Raw genomic sequence first — 22,256 nt, 5'->3', positions numbered from 1 at the left:
ACCAGGCAGAGGGGGCCCTGCAGATGGGTCTGGTGGGAGGGGAGTCTCAGCACAGTGAGTAGAAGCAGAGGTCCTGAAGAGAAAGATCAAAACCACTAAGGCTCAGCCCCTAAGGGGATACTGGGATACCCTGGTGTCCTTGGCCACTTTAAAGTAGACTTTCTTTTGCTATCCATAAACTCCAAAGAAATGAAAATCAAAAACAAAGAAGAAAAATGCTCTTGCCTGTTTGCTTCCTCCCTTTTCCCAGTAGTAGACATAATACCAAAAAAAGGCCACCGAGGCAGGGACATCAAAGGGAGAAGAAAAGCTGATGATAAGGGAACCTTCTTCTGGGGTCACCCAGATGTCTTCTGGAGGCCCGATGGTGGCTGAAATAGAATTACAAACAAAATCAATCCATCAGTCTATGTATATACGTAGATACATATATATACATACACATGTACATCATATATATATATATATACAGGATATGCATATTGTACATGTAATTATACTTAGTACGGTACATACATGCATGTATTTATATATGCAATGAGATTGCATTCAGACTACCAGAGGCTGTCCTGGGCACCAGATTTACTTGGAAGGCTCCGGGGCAGGTAGCCCAGTGGAGCTACAGAGTGGCCCCAGGGGTTTCTAGCCTTCGGCGGAAGGAGGGGTCCTCACAGTTGTCCACATGACCGCGCCTGCCCACCCCCAGGAGACAGCTCAGGTGCAAGGATCGGGCAGGTACAGGGCACTCCCTGGCTCAACCACAAGAGCCAGTATTTCTCATCACAATTCCACAAGAAGAGTTTCCAGAGTCCCCACAAGGGACACGCCCAGTTACAAGAACCCCTTCACTCAGCAATGCCCCAGACACGGTTTCCTACCAGGTGGTTAAGACTGGCCTGGTTGAAGTGCTATTTACCATCCAGAGGTCCTTCTGACCATAAGCAATGCTAGTAAGTCAGAAAGAGAAAAACAAATATCGTGTATTAACGCATATATGTGGAATCTAGAAAAATGGTACAGATGAACCGGTTAGCAAGGCAGAAATACAGATGTAGAGAACAAACGGATGGACACCAAGGGGGGAAGTGGCAGGGTGGTGGTGTGATGAATTGGGAGATTGGGATTGACGTATATACACTAATATGTATAAAATAGATAACAAATAAGAACCTCCTGTATAGCATGGGGAACTCTTATTCACTTTGCTGTATAGTAGAAACTAACACAACATGGTAAAACAACTATACCCCAATAAAAAAAGAAAAAGAAAAAAAAATAGCGTGGTTCATATGCCACCTTTATCAGGTTTCCAGAGAGCTGGAAGGTTAACCAAAGGTCAAATTTTCATGCAGAGAGGGAAAAGATTTTGTTAGCCCACCAAAGTGGTGTTTACAAACTTTTAAATATGTGTATCTTTCTAGCTTTTTCTAATACAATGATTAAATATAATAACTGAGAAATATTACCATCATACATCTATTTGTTAAGGCTTTTCATATAAGTCACAGGACAGCCAAGGACTATGGCTCATAATATGCTCTTAGAAGGAAGATTACAGCATTTATCAGGTGAGCATTTAAATTGTATAATTAACCAGAGGAACTCAGATCAAAATACAGGTTGTGTCCTCCAAGTTCTAAGAGGCCTGTTTCTGCACCTTCTATACACACAGATGATCACATCACGGTGAACAGTTCTGCACTCACCAAAGTGGGGCTGGATTTCTCTCTCTCGCTTCCACACTCTGCCCTGGGCTCTCCCAGGTTGGGGAGGGTTAGGCATGTGTTCTGGTCACCTTTCTCTCTGTGTAAAAGTAACTGGTCCCTGCAGGGTTTGTACTCATGCCCTCTGATCTCCTTTGTTCTGGTGGAGGAACTAAGTCCAGACAGATACAGGGTCGGGCCTGGCCCACCTCAAGCCACAGCGATGTTAGTGCATTAGCTGTGTGTAACAAAAAGCTCTCATTAAACCCGCTCACAGATGCTGGCACTCATGTCTTCAAGCTACGCTTTTGAAAACGAAGTGACTGGAGCATGGAACAACATGTGGACCTGCAGGCCCAGGGCCCCGCTGAGCGGATTCTCTAGACTTTTCTGTGACTTACCCACCGGAGTGGACATGGGAGCCTGGATGACTAATCACTTAACCGCTGAAAGGTCAGCACCGAAAGGCCTGCCTTTCTGAAGGGCGTGCCAGATGGAGAATCTGATACCAACGTGATGAGTCTGTCTCTCGAAGGCGGACAGTCTGCCTTTTCTCTGGGCCCTGAAGGAGGGCTCAGTGGATCTATGGGTCATTACTGACAGCAGTGTCCACAGACTGAGCGATCACTCTAAACCTGGCAACACGGACTTTATATCCATGTCCACACAGATCTATGTAACAACCACAGAAGGCCATCCCCATTTCCCAGAGGGGGAAACTGAAGCCCAGAGGGACATTACTTGCCCAGAGTAACAGCCGGAAAGTGGCAGTGTTGGGATTTGAACCCAAGTTTATGTGATGCCAAAGCCTGCCCCCTTCAGGCACCATCTCATCCCTCTACCCTCAGTAAAGCATCTTCAAGTTGGTTACCCATCCTGACTTGACCGCAAGTGCTGAAAGCAGCGACGGGCGCTGAGCACACCACTGTCTTGAAGTTTACCAGTGACTCCCCACCAGTAACTAACCGAGGACATGGCTGCCCAACTCTGGCTGGGAGGAGAGAGAGCAGCAGCTGGCTGGCTCTGGACCAGCGACTTCATGACAGGTCCTGCTTCTGATACCGCCATTACTTTTTTCTCCACTAATTCCCACTTAGGTAACGCTTGATAGCTCAGATGTGTGATGGTTCTCCACTCAAGGACAAATAACTTGTCCACAGAAGACCAGCCAGCAGGGACTGCACTGTCTTCTCGTACCATCCTCAAATTGCTAGCAAAAACCATTTTTAAAAAAAAAAATTTTTTTTTAATTTATTTATTTATCTTGGTTGTGCTGGGTCTTAGTTGTGGTATGTGAACTCTTAGTTGCAGCATGCATGTAGGATCTAGTTCCCTGACCAGGGATCAAACCCGGGCCCCCTGCACCGGGAGTGTGGAGTCTTAACCACTGCACCACCAGGAAAGTCCCTTTCTTAGCTTCTATTACAGAAAATTTCAAACATATAGAAAGTAGAGAGAAGACTGTAAACAAAGCTCATGTACTCATCACCCAACTTTAAAGCAACCATCAAGCCCTGACAAGTTTTGTTTCTCCTGTGCCCATCCACCTCGTAAGGACCACCTTGCCCCTCCCACTCTCTGGATTATTTTGAAGGAATCTCAGACATTACATCATTGCATCTGTAAATACTTCAGTATGTATCTTGAAAAGACCAGACTCCCCGCCTTTTTAAAAAAACATAACAAAATACCATTACAACACCTAAAGTATATTAGCAACAATTGCTTTATAAATCATCAAAGATCTAGACAGTGATCACATTTCCCCAATTGTCTTATACCTCTGTTTAATTTGAATCAGGATCCCACAAAGTTCCACACTTTGTGTTTGCATAGAGACCGGAGAAACATTAGGCACGGCTGACCATGTGAAAAATGAATAATTGAAGGAACACATCTATAAACTAGTGTCTGACGACTCTCATGCTCCCTTCCAACATCTGGGAGCGTATCTGTTCATTCAATCGTTCCACAGATATTTTCTCCTATGTGCCAGGTACTGTTCAAGGCTGAACTAAAATCCTTCCTGAACGTAAAAGAAGTTGTGCCATGTAACAGTGATCAGTGAAGCCAATATGCTAGTATTCCCTCCAGCACAGAGGTTAGCAAACTTTCTCAGTAAAGCACCAGAGTGAACTGAGGCTCTGACTGGTCACGCAGCCCCTGTTGCGACTACTCAGCTCGCCTGTTGCAGCTTGGAAGCAGCCATAGACAGTATATGAAAAGATGGGGAAACTGCATTCCGATAAAACTTTTTTTTTTTAAATTGAAATATAGTTGATTTACAATATTGTGTTAGTTTCAGGTGTACAGCAAAGTGATTCAGTTATACATGTATTCTTTTTCAGATTCTTTTCCATTATAGGTTATTATAAGTTCCCTGTGCTATACAGTAGGTCCTTGTTGTTTATCTATTTTATATATAGTAGTGTGTATATCTTAATCCCATACTCCAAATTTATCCCTCGCCCCCTTTCGACTTGGGTAACCATAAGTTTGTTCTCTATGTCTGTGAGTCTGTTTGTTTTGTAAATAGGTTCATTTGTATCATGTTTTTAGATTCCCCATGTAAGTGATATCATACAATATTTCTTCCTCTGACTTACTTCACTTAGTATGATAATCTCTAGGTCCAACCATGTTGCTGCAAATGGCATTATTTCATTCTTTTTTATGGCTGAGTGGCATTCCATTGTACATATATAACACATTTTCTTTCCGATAAAACTTTACAAAAACCGGTTGGTGGGCGGGATTTGACCTGCGGGCTGCGGTTTGACAACTCCCAGGCCTAGCAAATCACCCTCCCCTAGCCCCAGCTTCCGTGGTCAGTACTCGGGTTTGACCATCATACCCACCTGGGTGCTGGTTATTTAGGGTGAGAGGCAGGACGGAGGGGCGGGGAGTCAGTACCGCTCAGCGAAGAAGAAAGTGAAGAAAACCTGCAAACGTTGAAGGAAGTTTGTACCCAAGTCGTCTTACCATTCCGATAGTGTTCGAACCAAGGCGCCTTTACCCAGGCAGAGACGAGGTCCCCCAGCTTAGCTCGGAGGCGTAAAGTGATGTTGAAATGCCGTGGGAAGCCCTCCGAGAGGCTATTTGCGGTAAAGTTGCACTCTGTCCCGGTGAGGTTCGTACAATCCACCCTGCTGTCTTTTCTGTTGACGTCATACCAGGTACTACTAGTGCTGCTGCAAAGGGAAGAAGGATTTTACTTTGCACAAGTCTCTCTTTGATCACATATTAAGTTTCCCCAGAGATGAGTTTTTATTTATATTTATATTTTATTTATTTATTTATTTTTTGCGGTACGCGGGCCTCTCACTGCTGTGGCCTCTCCCGTTGCGGAGCACAGGCTCCGGACGCGCAGGCTCAGCGGCCATGGCTCACGGGCCCAGCCGCTCCGCGACATGATGGGATCTTCCCGGACCGGGGCACGAACCCGCGTCCCCTGCATCAGCAGGCGGACTCTCAACCACTGCGCCACCAGGGAAGCCCCAGAGATGAGATTTTAATTCGATGTTTTTGATTGAGACATTGCTCACATACCATACACTACCCCCATTTAAAGTGTACAGTTCAATGGATTTCAGTAAATTCACACTGTCGTGCAGCCTCAGTACAATCCATTTCAGAACACATTCATCATCCCCTAAAAACCCCTGCACCTACAGCAGTCACTCTCCACTTCCTCCACCTCCCAAGCCCTACGGTACCACTGATCTACTTTCTATCTCTATGGATTTGCCTGTTCTGGACATTTCATAGAAATACAATCATAAACTATGTGGTCTTTTGTGACGAGTGCCCTTCACTTGGCCTGTTTTACTTAGTATGTTTTCAAGCGTGATACGTGTTGTAGCATGTATCAGTACTTCATCCCTTCTTATGACCAAATAATGTCCCATTGTATGTACATACCACATTTAGTTTATCCACTGATCTGCTGATGGGCACCTGGGTTGTCTCCACTTTTTGGCTATTGTGAATAATGCTGAGAATATTCATGTGTACATTTCTTTGTGAACTTATGTTCAGTTCTGTGGGGTGTATACTTAGGAGTGGACTTGCCGGGTCATATGGTAACTCTATTTTTAACTGATTTCCGAAGTAGCTGCACCATTTTACATTCCCACCCACAACATATGAGGGTTCCAATTTCTCCTTAACGTCACCAACACTTGTTATTATGCCTTTTTTATTTTATTTTATTTTTTAAATTTATTTATTTATTTTTGGCTGCATTGGGTCTTTGTTGCTGTGCGCGGGCTTTCTCTAGTTGCGGCGAGCAGGGGCTACTCTTCATTGCGGTGCGCAGGCTTCTCATTGCGGTGGCTTCTCTTGTTGCGGAGCAAGGGCTCTAGGCGCGCGGGCTTCAGTAGTTGTGGTACACAGGCTCAGTAGTTGTGGCTTGCAGGCTCTAGAGCGCAGGCTCAGTAGTTGTGGCACGAAGGCTTAGTTGCTCCGCGGCATGTGGGATCTTCCTGGACCAGGGCTCGAACCCGTGTTCCCTGCATTGGCAGGTGGATTCTTAACCACAGCACCACCAGGGAAGCCCATGCCTTTTTTATTGTAGCCATCCAAGTGGCTGTATTTTCACTGGTGACTAATGATGTTGAGTATCTTTTCACGTGCTTATTGGCTATTTGCATATCTTCTTTGGAGAACTGTCTACTCAAGTCCTTTGTCTGTATTTTAATTGGGTTATTTGCCTTTTAATTTTGAGTTGTAAGAGTTCTTTATACATTCTGGATACAAGTCCCTTATCAGATATATGATTTGCAAACATTTTCTGCCGTTTTGTTCTACAGTTGATTTTAATGCTTCAAACTCAGCCTCTGTAGCCTATGTCTTAGGAATGATACTGTGTTCATACAAACCATACCCATACTTCCTGCTGGTGTAGAGTTTGTTTTTACCCCATAGCTGCCCATTTAAAGAGAGTCTTGGCCACATGAAAACTTTGCCAAATGTAAGGCCATGCATCCTTGTAAGTGAGAATGCATTCCCCAGAGTCCCAATGCCACCTGCCCACGTGGGATTCTACTTGCTGACTCTGAGCTCTGTCCTTAGGTGACTGACTTGAGAAAAGGCAGGGAGGTAGCTCTAGAAGCCTCAGTAATGTGGCAGCAGGCACTGTCCCCTCTAGGGACAGGCTGTGCCCTGGACAGCAACTCTGGCCTGGAAAGCAAGGCCAGGGGAGACAGGAGAAATGAGGCTGGGGGGTCACGGCCACCAGCTCTCACACAACACATGTGCTTCTAAGTGTACCTCTGACCCTGCCTGGAGGCTTATCTTCTGCTAATGTGGCGGGTGACCAGATGAAAGCCACATCAAGATGTGTGGCCAGGGATTCCACAGAAGATGCCCACCATACTCACATACCACCACGCCCTGGGGTCACAGGCCCTAATGGGGAAAGGGACCACAAACCACAGGCACCCCCTCTCAGTCTGGGGGTGGTGTGCTTCACAAGGGCTGTTGAACTGGGGCAATCCCAGCTGTTGAACTGGGGCAAAAGGCCCTCTCCCTGATTTGCCAGGGAACTGACCACCCATGTTCCATCTCCTCCCCTCACCTCCAAGCTTGCCCCTTTCGGATTTATCCCAGGGATGCAAGGGTTCTTCAATATGCGCAAATCAATCAGTGTGATCCACCATATCAACAAATTGAACAATAAAAACCACATGATCATTTCAATAGATGTAGAAAAAGCTTTTGAGAAAATTCAACACCCATTTATGATAAAAACTCTCCAGAAAGTGGGCATAGAGGGAACCTGCCTCAACATCATAAAGGCCACATACGACAAACCCACAGCCAACATCAGACTCAAGGGTGAAAAGCTGAAAGCATTTCCTCTAAGGTCAGGAACAAGGCAAGCAGGTCCACTCTCGCCACTTTTATTCAACATCGTTTTGGAAGTCCTAGCCAATCAGGGAAGAAAAAGAAATAAAAGGAATCCAAATTCGAAAAGAAGTTAAAACTGTCACTGTTTGCAGATGACATGATACTATACATAGAAAATCCTAAAGACGCTACCAGAAAACTACTAGAGCTCATCATTGAATTTGGTAAAGTTGCAGGTTACAAAATCAATACACAGAAATCCGTTGAATTTCAGAACTACTTTTTAAAAGTGTTTCTCAAAAAAGGTGTTTAAAAGGGCACAAGCCATCCAAATTTAAATGAGAGCTGACACATGAAGGTCAGCAGTTTGCGGGGGTGGGGGGAAGTGGAGTTCTGGAAGGTGGCCTCCCCATCTAATTGCAAAGGGTAAAAATAAGGTGCTGTGGGCCCCATTTAAATGGATAATGAAATGGACACAGCCTCACGAGCATGGCACTGCCCCATGTCTGGTCTGGACTCCCACCCTCTTGCCCAGGCTTATGTTGAATCAGCCAGTCTGAGCCTTACCCAGCAAGTAGCCCTGGCTCCTGGCAATGTACTCATGTGGATGGCCTCTGTCCCTTTTACCTAATTTTGAAAGCAACCTCATCATGAGAGGGAGAACAGCATAATGATTAAACACGTGGACTCTGGGGCCAGATTACCTGGGTTCAAATCCCAGTTACCTCACTTCTCTGTTCCTCACTCTTCTTATCTATAAGATGGGATGAACTATAGCATCTGACTCTCAGGGTTGTCCTGACAGTTGAAACAGTGGACACCAGGAAAGTGCCTGGATCAGGGCCTGGTGCCTAGTAACCACCATCTAAATGTCTGTTAAACACCTGGGCAACCAATGATTTCACTGTCCAGCCTCTGTTACATCACTTCCAAAAATGATGAAGTTTTTTCCCTTTGAACCCAGCAAGTCATCGTCCAGAAATGTAAGAAAACAATCCGACACGTTTATGTTTGAGGACATTACTTATAACAGTCACAAACTGTCAACTATTTATACCACTCGTGAGTGAGGAAAAGTTTAAAAAATCCTGAGTGATACATCATATAACAGAACATAGAATAAAAATGTCCACACAGAAATAACTGTATGAAAAAAGTGGCTACATGCTTAACTACATTAAGTTAAAAGGAAAGAAAAAAAGGAAACAGGACCCAGAAGCATAACCCCAGTTTTGTTTCAGTCTTACACACATGCTGGCACATTTGCAAACAACTGCATGTATTTAGAAAAAAATGTCTAGAGAGAAATACACGAAAATGAGAATAGTGATTTTTCTTGGACAGCAGGTTGTTTTAATTTTATTCTTTTTACTTTTCTGGATTTTCCACATTTTCTATAAAGAAAATGTATTGCTATTAAAATTATAAAACAATGACATTTAAAAAATGCATTGGGAAGACTGGGCAAGTGGGGTGTGACCTAGAAAGGGCCCTGCTGTCTGCCTGTTTTTATTTTCAAGAAAAAAACAGAAATTCGGTTCTTTTTTTTTTAAGTGAAATCTCCAGATGTTTAAATGTTGGCACTAATTGGAAAAAAAAAATTAAACACTGTGACCAAACACAGACTTTAGGCCACATGATCTGCAACTTCTGATTTAAACTTAAAATTTGCCCACAAAGTGCTCTATGTAATTTTGCCTTTGCTACTGTGACTGTCAAAAAACAGAGGCACGTTTATTTATAATTATAGTGATGTTTTACTGGAGAGAAACAGAATGGAAACTTTTAAGTCCCAGGAGCCTCAAAATTAAATTATTTAATGTAACTAAAATGTCCTAAACATGTGAAAGTACCTAGAAACAAACCAACGAAAAAAGCAAAGGCCCTCTTCCAAGATCAAATCTGTAATTGGAAAAGAAAACAAAATTAGCTTCTGTTTGAGTTTTCAGTGACCCCCTCAGCTTTTACAAATAGGGACATTCACATTCAACACATCACATCCCAAACCAACCTCTAACCTGATAAAATATCTACAAAATGCTTTCCGAATAGAAAACACAGTGAAACAGGTTGGTCTGTGATGTGAAACTGTCAAAGGCTTTAACAAATACTTCTAATATTTAGAGGTGCTCTGTCAACCCACAAATGTACTTCCCCAGTCAAGGCTAAGGAATGCTAGTCAACAGATCAGCTGTAACTTCCCCTTACTGAAATCTTCTTGTGTGGCTCTAGGATACCATGTTTACTCAATGCCGAGCAGGACCAGCTTCACGGGCATGTGACCTGCGCAGTGGCACAAAGCTGTACTCCTAGGACGGCACCTGGTTTGAAGCTCTGCTTTACCACCCTGAAATTCCCAATAGTTTTTGCACAAGGGGCCCTACGTTTTCATTTTGCACCAGGCCCCGCAAATTATGTAGCCGGTCCTCATGGACTGGTCCTTTTATTACAGATGATCATGTTTGTAATTTATAATTACTTAAGAAATAGATAAATGCGATCCAGAGATAGTACTCAAATCCCAGTTCAGAATTTATTTTTGTTAAGCAAGTATTGTTACAATGGACAGTTCACGATGAAAACGAAGTCATCTGGAAACTACTCCTCTAACAAATTAACCATCTGTAATTTTTCTACATTGCCTGCCTGCTCTTGACCACAGACTCATTCCATGTCGCATACAGTTGCACCTGCTGTCATGTGACACATAACTACCCTTTTTACTGGTCACCTAAGGGTTCATCCATAAGTTAAAACTTGACACAGTTTGCCACCTTCCGGCTAATGGACATGAATAGACACTTCAATGTATCAGTATATCTTCATGAATATAAGTTTGTTTTTTTTCCTGATGGGGGGGTCGTATTGTCTGCCTAGGATAAAAGTAACATGGACATCCCTACGATTGTAAGTGAAGAGTAGAATTATTTTCTAAGGGGGCTGTGCTCATAACTGATCCTGATCCAGCACTGTATCCACCAGCTACATTCTCAAAAGCACTGAGCATTCCTTTTTTTTTTTTTTTTTTTTTTTTTTTTTTTTTTTGCGGTACGCGGGCCTCTCACCGTCGTGGCCTCTCCCGTTGCGGAGCACAGGCTCCGGACGCGCAGGCTCAGCGGCCCCGGCTCACGGGCCCAGCCGCTCCGCGGCATGTGGGATCTTCCCGGACCGGGGCACGAACCTGTGGCCCCTGCATCGGCAGGCGGACTCTCAAGCACTGCGCCACCAGGGAAGCCCCTAGCATTCCTATTTTTTAAAATTTTGCTTATTTAGTAATCTAAAAGTGACTTAGCCGATAATTTTTTGTGTGTGTGTGCACCGTGTGGCATGCAGGATCTTTGTTCCCCGACCAGGGATTGAACTCACGCCCTGTGTATTGGAAGAGTGGAGTCCTAACCACTGGACCGCAAGGGAATTCCCACAATAATTTTAACTTAGTCTCCACTTAATTCATTTAACAAGGTAAACAAGGACTTGGATTTTGCCTTTCTTCTTCCCCTGTGTGTCTATACTGCAAATCAAGTGATGGCAAACTGTAAAAAAGCTTGAAAAGTAGGTGAGAGACAGAATGAGGGGCTGGAAAAAAATGCAAAATGGAACACCAGCTTAGAAACTGAGAATTAATAGTTCATTAGATGAATAACTTCATTAGTAGACCAAATTTGGCCCACAAGCCTAAATAAACCAGATTTTGACACTTGAAAGAGATGAAGACCAAAAGATGCCTCTTGCCCTTTCAAGACAGGAAGGCTTTTTATGCATCTTCTCTTGAAACTGAGGAATCCGCTTTCACCAAACTAAGCACTCATGTGGTTAGACCGCTGAGTTCTCTGATGGCCAGGGTCCTTTCAGCCTTCAGATGCATGGGGTGTTGTGAAATCTCTGTCCTTGGAGATGTAAAAAGTACAAGAGAACTATCTGCTTCCCATGGATTTGCTTACAATCCTGCCAAGAGGCAAGAACAGGCAGCTGGCCTCAGGTTCCGTAACAACCTCCCAACCCCAGCTCCCAGTAAGAATGCCAACAGAAATGTCGCTTACTATTTATACTGCACCTGGTAGACCACCGGCCTTGTGTCATTGTTCAGGGACACGGGCTCCCAGCTCAGAGCCTGCTGGGCGTTGTACAGGTGAACCTTCAGGTTTCGAGGAGCAGGCAGCTGGAAGGGGGTGTCTTGACAGGGACAGAGAATAAGAGAAGGGGGGAGAGGAGGGAGAGAAAGGGAGGGTCAAGAGGAGAAAAATCGATTACAAAAATATTCCAATGCACTCTACCAGACCATTCCTATGCCTTGGTTTTTTTTTTAACTAATTGCTATTGGAGTATAGTTGCTTTACAATGCTGTGTTAGTTTCTACTGAACAGCAAAATGAATCAGCCATACATATACATATATCCCCTCTTCTGGATTTCCCTCCCATTACGCCTCGGTTTTTGGTATTACCCGTTCTCCCCTACTCCTTTAGCCTTTGACTAAAGACGGCACCACTGACACAGACCGTGGGAAAAAGGGGGGCTTGGGGATGCCTTTCCACTTGCAGGTTCCAGTCCTTATGAATGGGTCCTGGGTATGGGGTCTGGCTGAACCAGAATGCCTGTTTTACGTTTAGTAAGTGTGGGTAACTTAACAGCCCGGGCTTCTGTTTCTTCGTCAGGAGTAAGGAATAAGTAACAGTAGACTGCAGAAGGCTGTGGAGAAAATTAACTTGATGACCACTTGACATGCATTAGACCCAGACTTATACCAAAGGAGTGTTTGGTAAACGTCCACAAACATGGGTGCACGCACACACACAAACACACACACAGAAACATACCCCAAACCAGGCGTGCAAAGCCCACAGACACCTGGGAGGGTGAGGACTTGTCTTCTGGGCTTCATCAGAGTCACTGTGTTTCTCAAAGACCCCCCCAGCATCACAAGCACTGAAGTTAAAATGCAGATTCCCAGGCTCCGCCCCAGACCAGGAATTCTGCATTTTCAACAAGCTCCCCAGCTGATTCTCATGCACACTGAAGTCTGAGAACTACAAACGATAGAATAACACATTCCCCAGGGAACTGCCACCAAGATCTAAATCCCCCTTTTCGGGGTGACCTGGGAGACACAACTCCAAGCAGGTGCTTTACAGGATTGGGCTAGAGGCTGCCCTCACGGGAGCCTTTGCTCTAGTAAGAAAACAGACCGTAATGATAGACTTTCTCTGAGATTTAAAGATTAATGGGGACTGCCCTGGTGGCGCAGTGGTAAAGTATCTGCCTGCCAACGCAGGGGACATGGGTTTGATCCCTGGTCCGGGAGGATCCCGTATGCCACAGAGCAACTAAGCCTGTACGCCACAACTACTGAAGCCCGTGAGCTGTAGGGCCTGTGTGCTGCAACTACTGAAGCCTGCATGCCTAGAGCCCGTGCTCCGCAACAAGAGAAGCCGCCGCAATGAGAAGCCTGTGCAACAAAGAGTAGCCCCCGCTTGCTGCAACTAGAGAAAGCCCGCGCACAGCAACAAAGACCCGACGCAGCAGACAAAAAAAAAAAAACAAAAAAAAAACATTAATGAGAAACACCCAGAGGCGGAAAGTAAAGTTTGAAAAACATGCCGTTCCAGAATTCAAAGCAGGAAACTCAAACCACACAATTTCAGTAAATGCATCCAATCTTAAAGAAGGATGCCCAGATCAGCTGATAGCCTGGCCCGCTGCTTTCTTCTGAAAGGTACATTACCTAGAGTCTGTGGCCACTTGTTTACTTACAGAATGTCCACTGTCTTCACAGCTATGACCTTGGGCTGACCTCCATTCTAGATCTTAATTCAAGCAGCTCACCAGCACTGCTGCCCACTCATACCAGGCCTCATGGAAGCTGGGCCAAAGGCGCAGCATGGCGGGAGGCTGGTCTCCTGATCAGGCCCATCCCACTCACTGTGGCTGCTATAGCCCAGTGGATGCCAAAGCTGAGCTGAGAAATGAAGTTCTCCTTCCAGGGAGGGATGTGCAGGGTCTCAGGGGTGAGAGCTTGGTTGGGGCTGGGCACTCATCAGAGCATCCCGGAGACCTTCTACTGTCTATATTAGTTTCCTAGTTTTAAAAAATTAATTAATTAATTTTTGGCTGTATTGGACTTTCATTGCATGCGGGCTTTCTCTAGTTGTGGCGAGCTGGGGCTACTCTTTGTTGTAGTGCGTGGGCTTCTCATTGCGGTGGCTTCTCTTGTTGCAGAGCACGGGCTCTACGTGTGCGGGCTTCAGTAGTTGTGGCTCACGGGGTCTAGAGTGCAGGCTTGGTAGTTGTGGCGCAAGGGCTTAGTTGCTCCGTGGCATGTGGGATCTTCCTGGTCCAGGGCTCGAACCCGTGTCCCCTGCACTGGCAGGTGGATTCTTAACCACTGCACCACCAGGGAAGTCCCCAGTTTCCTATTGATGTTGAAAGAAATGACCCCAAATGTAGTGTCTTAAAACAACCCAGATTTATGCTCTTTCAGCTCTGGAGGTCAGAAGTTTGCAGTAGGTCTCACTGGGCCCATGTCAAGGTGTCAGCAGGGCTCTGTTCCTTCTGGAAGCTTGCCTTTTTCCTTGCCTAGAAGCTGCTCACATTCTTTGGCTCATGGCCTCTGCCTCCGGCAATGCTGGGCTGAGTCCTTCTTGTGCTGCCGTCTCTTTGGTTCTGATTCTCTTGCCTCCCTCTCCCATCTTCCAAGGACCCTTGTGATTGCACTGGGCCCACAGAGCCCGACAATCCAGGATAATCTCCCCAGCTCAGGACCCCTAATTTAATCACGTCTGCCAAATCCCTTTTGCCATGTAAGATAACGTGGTCACAGGTTCCGGGGATGAGGATGTGGACACCTTTGGGGACCCTTGTTCGGCCTGCCCCAGGGCTCCTCCCCATCTCCCCATCTCTGGGGAGGGGCCAGAGGCGTTCCCCCTCCCTCCGCCCTTCTCCTGGCACCCTCTCCCCCGTCTAAACATTCAGCTGAGAAAGGGAGCGACAGGGGACCAGCGAAGTCTTCCACCCCAACTGGCACGTGGACCAGAAGAAAGCCTTCTGGAAAAGCTGGGGTCTCCAGGTGAGTCTTCCACTTTCTTCAACTTTCATTTTACTGAGGTGTGGAGAGAGGACCTGCAGTTTTGCTCTCGTATTTGAGTTTCTTGGACTCCCCTGTCTCACCACATTCAGAGAAGAAAATGAGTCTTACGGCTGTAGATTTCACAGTGAAGTACCAGAGGCCGCCCACTCATTAACACCAACAGCTTCAGCCCCGGCCCTGCACGCCTCTCAGGAGGCCCGTCCCTCAACGGCCTCCCGTGGCCTCCTCCTTGTTCCTGGGAAGCGCCGGGAACCCTCCCACCTCGCCTTGTCCTTGCTGCTGCCCTTCTCTGGAGCCTTCTCTCCCCCTGTGCCAGGCTGTCTCCCCTGCTCCCTTCAGGTCTCTGCTCAGATGCCACCTTATCAGAGCAGCTTCCTGCCTACGAAGCCCAGGGCAGGGGACTCCCGATCCCTGCTTTCCTTTTCTCCTAGCTTTCCCACCACCTGCGTCCTTTGTTTACACCCCGGTGGTGAGAGGCATGGATTCCAGAACTTGACTGCCTGGGTTCAAAGCCACGCGCTCTTTGCGGGACCTTGAGCAAGCTGTTTCCCTCTCTGTGCCCGGTTGCCTCCCCTGCGAAATGGAAAGAAAACAGTGCAGACTTCAAAGGGTTATTATGAGGAACGAGTGGGTTAATTTCACATGCGGTGCTGAGAACAGTGCGAGCACCACATGATCGTTTCCTCTCCTCCTTGCTAGCAGCTCCCTGACAGTCTCCCGCAACGCAACGCTAGAGCAGCGAGCTCCAGGAGGGCTGGGTGTTGCCACACTTGGGGGCTGTTTCATCCCCAGTGCCTGGAGGACCAGGCACGCAGGATCTGGGGAGCGAGTGGCTTGTAGCCCAGCGGCCTGAGTTGCTTCAGGGATTATGTAGCCAGTTTCTGTGTCCTCAGTGTTGCATTTGTCCACCCGAAACCCACGCTAATCTCAGTCTTTCTCTTCCTTGCTTTATGTGTAAGTCCTGCCTTTTCTCTGGTCTCAGTGGCTGAGGCAGGGAGTGGGTACAACTCTGGACCATGGACTTATCTGGATGGCTCTAAAGGGTCAATATATTTAGGGCCATAGCACCTTCTGTCAACAGTGTTGACAAAGGCTCTGTGGGAAGGGAAGAGAATTTCTGGACAAAGGGCTTTGGCTGGAATCCTGATCCTGCCACCTAGAGACATGGGATCCTACCACGACCCCACCTGAGCCTCAGTTTTCCCATGAATAATGAAATGATACCATCTCTCCCAGAGATGGAGTGAGGGGCAAATGCAGGACCACGAATGAAAGGCAAACCAGACACTGCTGCCTAAGTGTGATTTTTTAAATGTGCCCATTTCAGGGTGATCTGATGGATGGCTGCTTCTGCAGGTGGCGAGCCGCAACCCGATACCCAGACCCTGCCTTCAGTGATCACCAACAGGGGGCCCAGCCCCATGCAGATCACTGTATTCAATGGTCTGACCCTGCTGTAGGCAGAACAGTGGCCCCTCCCAAAGATGTCTGTGTCCTAATGTATTCACAGGACACAGATATCTTTGGGAGGGGATGAAACTTAGGGTTCTGAGGAGGACACGGGGCGTGCACAGCCGTGTGGCTGACAGGGTCTTGGTGCTTGGCCATGTGTCAGGCCTGAGCCTCTGAGGTGGGAGAGCCAAGCTCAGGACACTGGTTCACCAGAGACCTCCCAGCTCCACGTAATATCAAACAGCGAAAGCTCTCCCAGAGATCTCCATCTCAACGCTAAGACCCAGCTCCACTCAACGACCAGCAAGCTACAGTGCTGGGCACCCCATGCCAAACAACTAGCAAGACAGGCACACAACCCCACCCATTAGCAGACAGGCTGCCTAAAATCATAATAGGATCACAGGCACCCCAAAACACACCACCAGACGCGGTCCTGCCCACCAGAAAGACAAGATCCAGCCACATCCAACAAAACATAGGTACCACTCGCCTCCACCAGGAAGCCTACACAACCCACTGAACCAACCTTAGCCACTGGGGACAGACACCAAAAACAACAGGAACTACGAACCTGCAGCCTGCGAAAAGGAGACCCCAAACACAGTAAGTTAGGCAAAATGACAAGACAGAGAAATACACAGCAGATGAAGAAGCAAGGGAAAAACCCACCAGACCTAACAAATGAAGAGGAAATAGGCTGTCTACCTGAAAAAGAATTCACAGTAATGATATTAAAGATGATCCAAAATCTTGGAAATAGAATGGAGAAAATACAAAAACCATTTAACAAGGACCTAGAAGAACTAAAGAGCAAACAAACAATGATGAACAACACAATCAATGAAATTAAAAATTCTCTAGAAGGAATTAATAGCAGAATAACTGAGGCAGAAAAACGGATAAGTGACCTGGAAGATAAAATACTGGAAATGACTACCACAGGGCAGAAAAAAGAATGAAAAGAGTTGAGGACAATCTCAGAGACCACTGGGACAACATTAAACGCACCAACATTCGAATTACAGGGGTCCCAGAAGAAGAAGAGAAAAAAAAGGGACTGAGAAAATATTTGAAGAGATTATAGTTGAAAACTTCCCTAAGATGGGTAAGGAAATAGTCAATAAAGTCCAGGAAATGCAGAGTCCCATACAGGATAAATCCAAGGAGAAACACACCAAGACACATATTAATACAATTATCAAAAATTAAATTCAAAGAAAAAAGATTAAAAGCAGCAAGGGAAAAGCAACAATTAACATACAAGGGAATCCCCATAAGGTTAATAGCTGATCTTTCAGCAGAAACTCTGCAAGCCAGAAGGGAGTGACAGGACATATTTAAAATGATGAAAGGGAAAAACCTACAACCAAGATTACTCTACACAGCAAGGATCTCATTCAGATTCAATAGAGAAATTAAAATCTTTACAGACAAGCAAAAGCAAAGAGAATTCAGCACCACCAAACCAGCTCTACAACAAATGCTAAAGAAACTTCTCTAGGCAGGAAACACAAGAGAAGGAAAACACTTACAATAACAAGCCCAAAAGAATTAAGAAAATGGTAATAGGAACATTCATATCAATAACTACCTTAAATGTAAATGGATTAAATGCTCCCACCAAAAGACATAGACTGGCTGATGGATACAGAAACAAGACCCATACAGATGCTGTCTACAAGAGACTCACTTCAGACCTAGGGACACATACAGACTGAAAGTGAGGGGATGGAAAAAGATATTCCATGCAAATGGAAATCAAAAGAAAGCTGGAGTAGCAATACTCATACCAGACAAAATAGACTTTAAAATAAAGACTAATACAAGAGACAAAGAAGGACACTACATAACGATCAAGGGATCAATCCAAGAGGAAAATATAACAATTGTAAATATTTATGCACCCAACATAGGAGCACCTCAGTACATAAGGCAAATGCTAACAGCCATAAAAGGGGAAATTGACAGTATAGGACCAGATGGCTTCACAAGCAAATTCTATCAAACATTTAGAGAAGAGCTAACACCTATCCTTCTCAAACTCTTCCAAAATACAGCAGAGGGAGGAAATACTCCCAAACTTATTCTACAAGGTCACCATCACCCTGATATCCAAACCAGACAAAGATGCCACAAAAAAAGAAAACTACAGGCCAATATCACTAATGAACATAGATGTAAGACAGTCTCTTCAATAAGTGGGTCTGGGATAACTGGACAGCTTCATGTAAAAGAATGAAATTAGAACACTCCCTAATGCCATTCACAAGAATAAACTCCAAATGGATTAAAGACCTAAATGTAAGGCCAGACACTATAAAACTCTTAGAGGAAAACATAGGCAGAACACTCTATTACATAAATCACAGCAAGATCCTTTTTGACCTGCCTCCTAGAGAAATGGAAATAAAAACAAAAATAAACAAATGGGACCTAATGAAACTTAAAAGCTTTTGCACAGCAAAGGAAACCATAAACAAGACAAAAAGACAACCTTCAGAATGGGAGAAAATATTTTCAAATGAAGCAACTGACAAAGGATTAACCTCCAAAATATACAAGCAGCTCATGCAGCTCAATATCAAACAACCGGGCCTTCCTTGGTGGCACAGTGCTTAAGAATCTGCCTGCCAATGCAGGGGACATGGGTTTGAGCCCTGGTCTGGGAAGATCCCACATGCCGCGGAGCAACTAAGCCCGTGTGCCACAATTACCGAGCCTGCTCTATAGAGCCTGCGTGCCACAACTACTGAAGCCCGTCTGCCTAGAGCCTGTGCTCTGCAACAAGAGAAGCCACCGCAATGAGAAGCCTGCACACTGCAACAAAGAGTAGCCCCTGCTCACCGCAACTAGAGAAAGCCCACATGAAGCAACGAAGACCCAGCACAGCTAAAAAATAAGTAAAATAAATAAATTTAGTTTTAAAAAAACCCCAAACAAACAACCCAGTCCAAAAATGGGCAGAAGACCTAAACAGACATTTCTCCAAAGAAGATATACAGACTGCCAACAAACACATGAAAGGATGCTCAACATCACTACTCATTAGAGAAATACAAATCAAAACTACAATGAGGTATCATCTCACACCGGTCAGAATGGCCATCATCAAAAAATCTACAAACAATAAATGCTGGAGAGCGTGTGGAGAAAAGGGAACCCTCTTGCACTGCTGGTGGGAATGTAAACTGATACAGCCACTATGGAGAACAGCATGGAGGTTCCTCAGAAAAACTAAAAATAGAACTACCATATGACCCAGCAATCCCACTACTGGGCATATGCCCTGAGAAAACCATAATTCAAAAACAGTCATGTACCACAATGTTCACTGCAGCTCTATTTACAATAGCCAGGACATGGGAGCAACCTAAGTGTCCATCGACAGATGAATGGATAAAGAAGATGTGGCACATATATACAATGCAATATTACTCATCCATAAAAAGAAACGAAACTGAGTTATTTGTAGTGAGGTGGACGGACCTAGAGACTGTCACACAGAGTGAAGGAAGTCAGAAAGAGAAAAACAAATACTGTATGCTAACATATATATACGGAATCTAAAAAAAAAAATGTTTCTGAAGAACCTATGGGCGGGACAGGAATAAAGACGCAGATGTAGAGAATGGACTTGAGGACATGGGTAGGGGGAAGGGTAAGCTGGGACGAAGTGAGAGAGTGGCATGGACATATATACACTACCAAATGTAAAAAAGATAGGTAGTGGCAAGCAGCCGCATAGCACAGGGAGATCAGCTGGGTGCTTTGTGACCACCTAGAGGGGTGGGATAGGGAGGGTGGGAGGGAGGGAGACGCAAGAGGGAGGAGATATGGGGATGTATGTATATGTATGGCTGATTCACTTTGTTATAAAGCAGAAACTAAGGCACCATTGTAAAGCAATTATACTCCAATAAAGATGTTAAAAAAATTAAAAAAAAAAAAGAAATTTAGGGTCCTAATCAGAAGATCTAAAAACAGATTATCCTGGAGTATTTGGGTGGACCCGATGTCACCACAAGGATGTTTGTCTAGAAGCTGGAAAAGGCAAGCAAGTGATTCTTCCCCTAGAACCCTCAGAAAGGAGCACATCGCTACAACACCTTGATTTTAGCCCAGTGAAAGCTGCATCTGACTGCTGACCTCCTGAACTGTAAGACACTAAATTTGGTTCTAGGCATCTTCACATAAGCTTCGTTGCCGTAGACATTTTTGCCACAGCATTTTCACTGCAAACATTTTTGCCAAATAACTAATTTGCCATAAGGCGATTTAGCTCTAAAAAGTAAAATAATGAAAAATAAAAGAGAGACAGTGCATAAGACATAATGAAACATGAAAAGTGATAACAAAACTTAGAAGACTTTATTGCAAAATACAAAATATTTGAATCCACTGAAAATGTGTGTAGATGCATGGCAATACTGCACAAACAACTGATTTTATTTTGTGGGCTTTACAAAGCCCCTGTCTTCAAAGTCTTTCGTTCATCATATTATATGTTGTTTTGTTTTGTTTTGTTTTTTGCTTATTGACTTGTTTCATGCTTTCTCTTTTTCACTAAGATTTCGTATTTCAGTAAGCGAGGTGTCAGTTTCTGAACACTGGGATGCATGTTTGTAACTGAGCTTTGTACTGCGTTGTGAGAGCCTCTACACTATTGTGTGGTCTTGGCATATTGTCACGTGTCCCTTGAGAAACGTTTAGTTCTATGGGAAGCGTTGGTTCAACGCTGCACCTTTAAGGCCGTTGGTCTCTTTCTCTTCCAAGGTAGTGTGTTTCAAAATCAGAAACAAAATCATCATCATCGGTCAGCTCGATATAGTCATCAGTAACTTCACTAACTGGAAGAAATGCTGACACATTTCAACCGCTTGAAACCAAACTATCAACCAGTTATTTTATCTTTCACAGCAAAATCGCCTGATGGCCAATTAGTTAGGCGGCGAACATGTTTGAGGTGCCAAGTTGGTAGTCATTCGTTCCAGCAACAACAGGAAACTAATACAGTCCCTGGAGGTGGACACCAGGCCTTTAATGACACCCCAGCTCCTACAGGATAAAAGCTCACAGTCCTAAGTAGCGTGTACAAAGCCCCACTCTACTTGCTTCTCCACGGTCTTTGGGGCAATGGTTCACTAACTGTTAATGGTAAGAAGAGATAACCTAGGGAGATGCCAAGTGTGTCCTCTGTACCTCACAACCACAGCTCCTTCTGTTCCACCTTCCTGCCCCAACTGGCCACCTCCGATCCACCCTGGATCCAGGTGTTTGAGATTTTATACATTTTTAAGAATAGTCTCTCCTGGGTCTTAACAGCATAGTTTGATAAACACACATCACACACAGATAATAAAATAAAGTACTGCTAACATCAAAATTAATCATTTAATCTTTTTTTTTTTTTTTGCGTTACGCGGGCCTCTCACTGCTGTGGCCTCTCCCGTTGCGGAGCACAGGCTCCGGACGCGCAGGCTCAGCGGCCATGACTCACGGGCCCAGCCGCTCCGCGGCATGTGGTATCTTCCCGGACCGGGGCACGATCCCGCGTCCCCTGCATCGGCAGGTGGACTCTCAACCACTGCGCCACCAGGGAAGCCCTAATCATTTAATCTTGACAATCGAACACCCTTCAGAATCTTCCCATGGATGGGTCATTATGATGAACATCAATGATCTCACCTCCCTGCAGATGAGGAGAAGTCAAAAAGACATTCCCTGAATCCTCACCCATAACCAGGAAGCTGCTCTCTGTATACTGTAAATACTGGACATCAGCTTATTTACCTAGACCATTTGTCTCTTCCTATAAAGGATGGTTTGGTTTCCCAGGGAGTAAAATGGGGCTCTTATCCACTTCAAAATATGGGTGAGGAAATTAGGAGAGATCATGCATAGAAAGCACTTAACAGCTTGTCTGAGTTAAAAGAGTAGCCCAGGGGCTTCCCTGGTGGCGCAGTGGTTGGGAGTCCGCCTGCCGATGCAGGGGACGCGGGTTCCTGCCCCCGTCCGGGAAGATCCCACATGCCGCAGAGCGGCTGGGCCCGTGAGCCATGGCCGCTGGGCCTGCGCGTCCGAAGCCTGTGCTCCGCAACAGGAGAGACCACGGCAGTGAGAGGCCCGCGTACGGCAAAAAAAAAAAAAAAAAAAAGAATACCCAAA

At 45.3% G+C, this 22,256-nt stretch overlaps 1 protein-coding gene across 2 annotated transcripts in view; it reads right to left on the bottom strand.

Moving 5' to 3' along the window:
- IFNGR2 (interferon gamma receptor 2) overlaps positions 1-22,256 on the bottom strand; it is a 36,574-nt gene that overhangs the window by 11,344 nt on the left and 2,974 nt on the right. For both annotated transcript variants that reach the window (XM_024758139.1, XM_024758140.1), the window contains exons 2-4: positions 11,594-11,726; positions 4,686-4,894; positions 226-371 (exon numbers count right to left, since the gene is read on the bottom strand). In XM_024758139.1, coding sequence (XP_024613907.1) covers positions 226-371; positions 4,686-4,894; positions 11,594-11,726 — 488 coding nt within the window. The remainder of the gene's footprint in view (positions 1-225; positions 372-4,685; positions 4,895-11,593; positions 11,727-22,256) is intronic.

The sequence above is a fragment of the Neophocaena asiaeorientalis genome, unplaced genomic scaffold (assembly GCF_003031525.2).
Source record: "Neophocaena asiaeorientalis asiaeorientalis breed wild unplaced genomic scaffold, Neophocaena_asiaeorientalis_V1.1 scaffold45, whole genome shotgun sequence".
Classification (NCBI taxonomy): Eukaryota; Metazoa; Chordata; class Mammalia; order Artiodactyla; family Phocoenidae; genus Neophocaena; species Neophocaena asiaeorientalis.
Note: the sequence above shows the minus strand (reverse complement) of the source record. Positions and strands in the feature narration are given on the sequence as shown.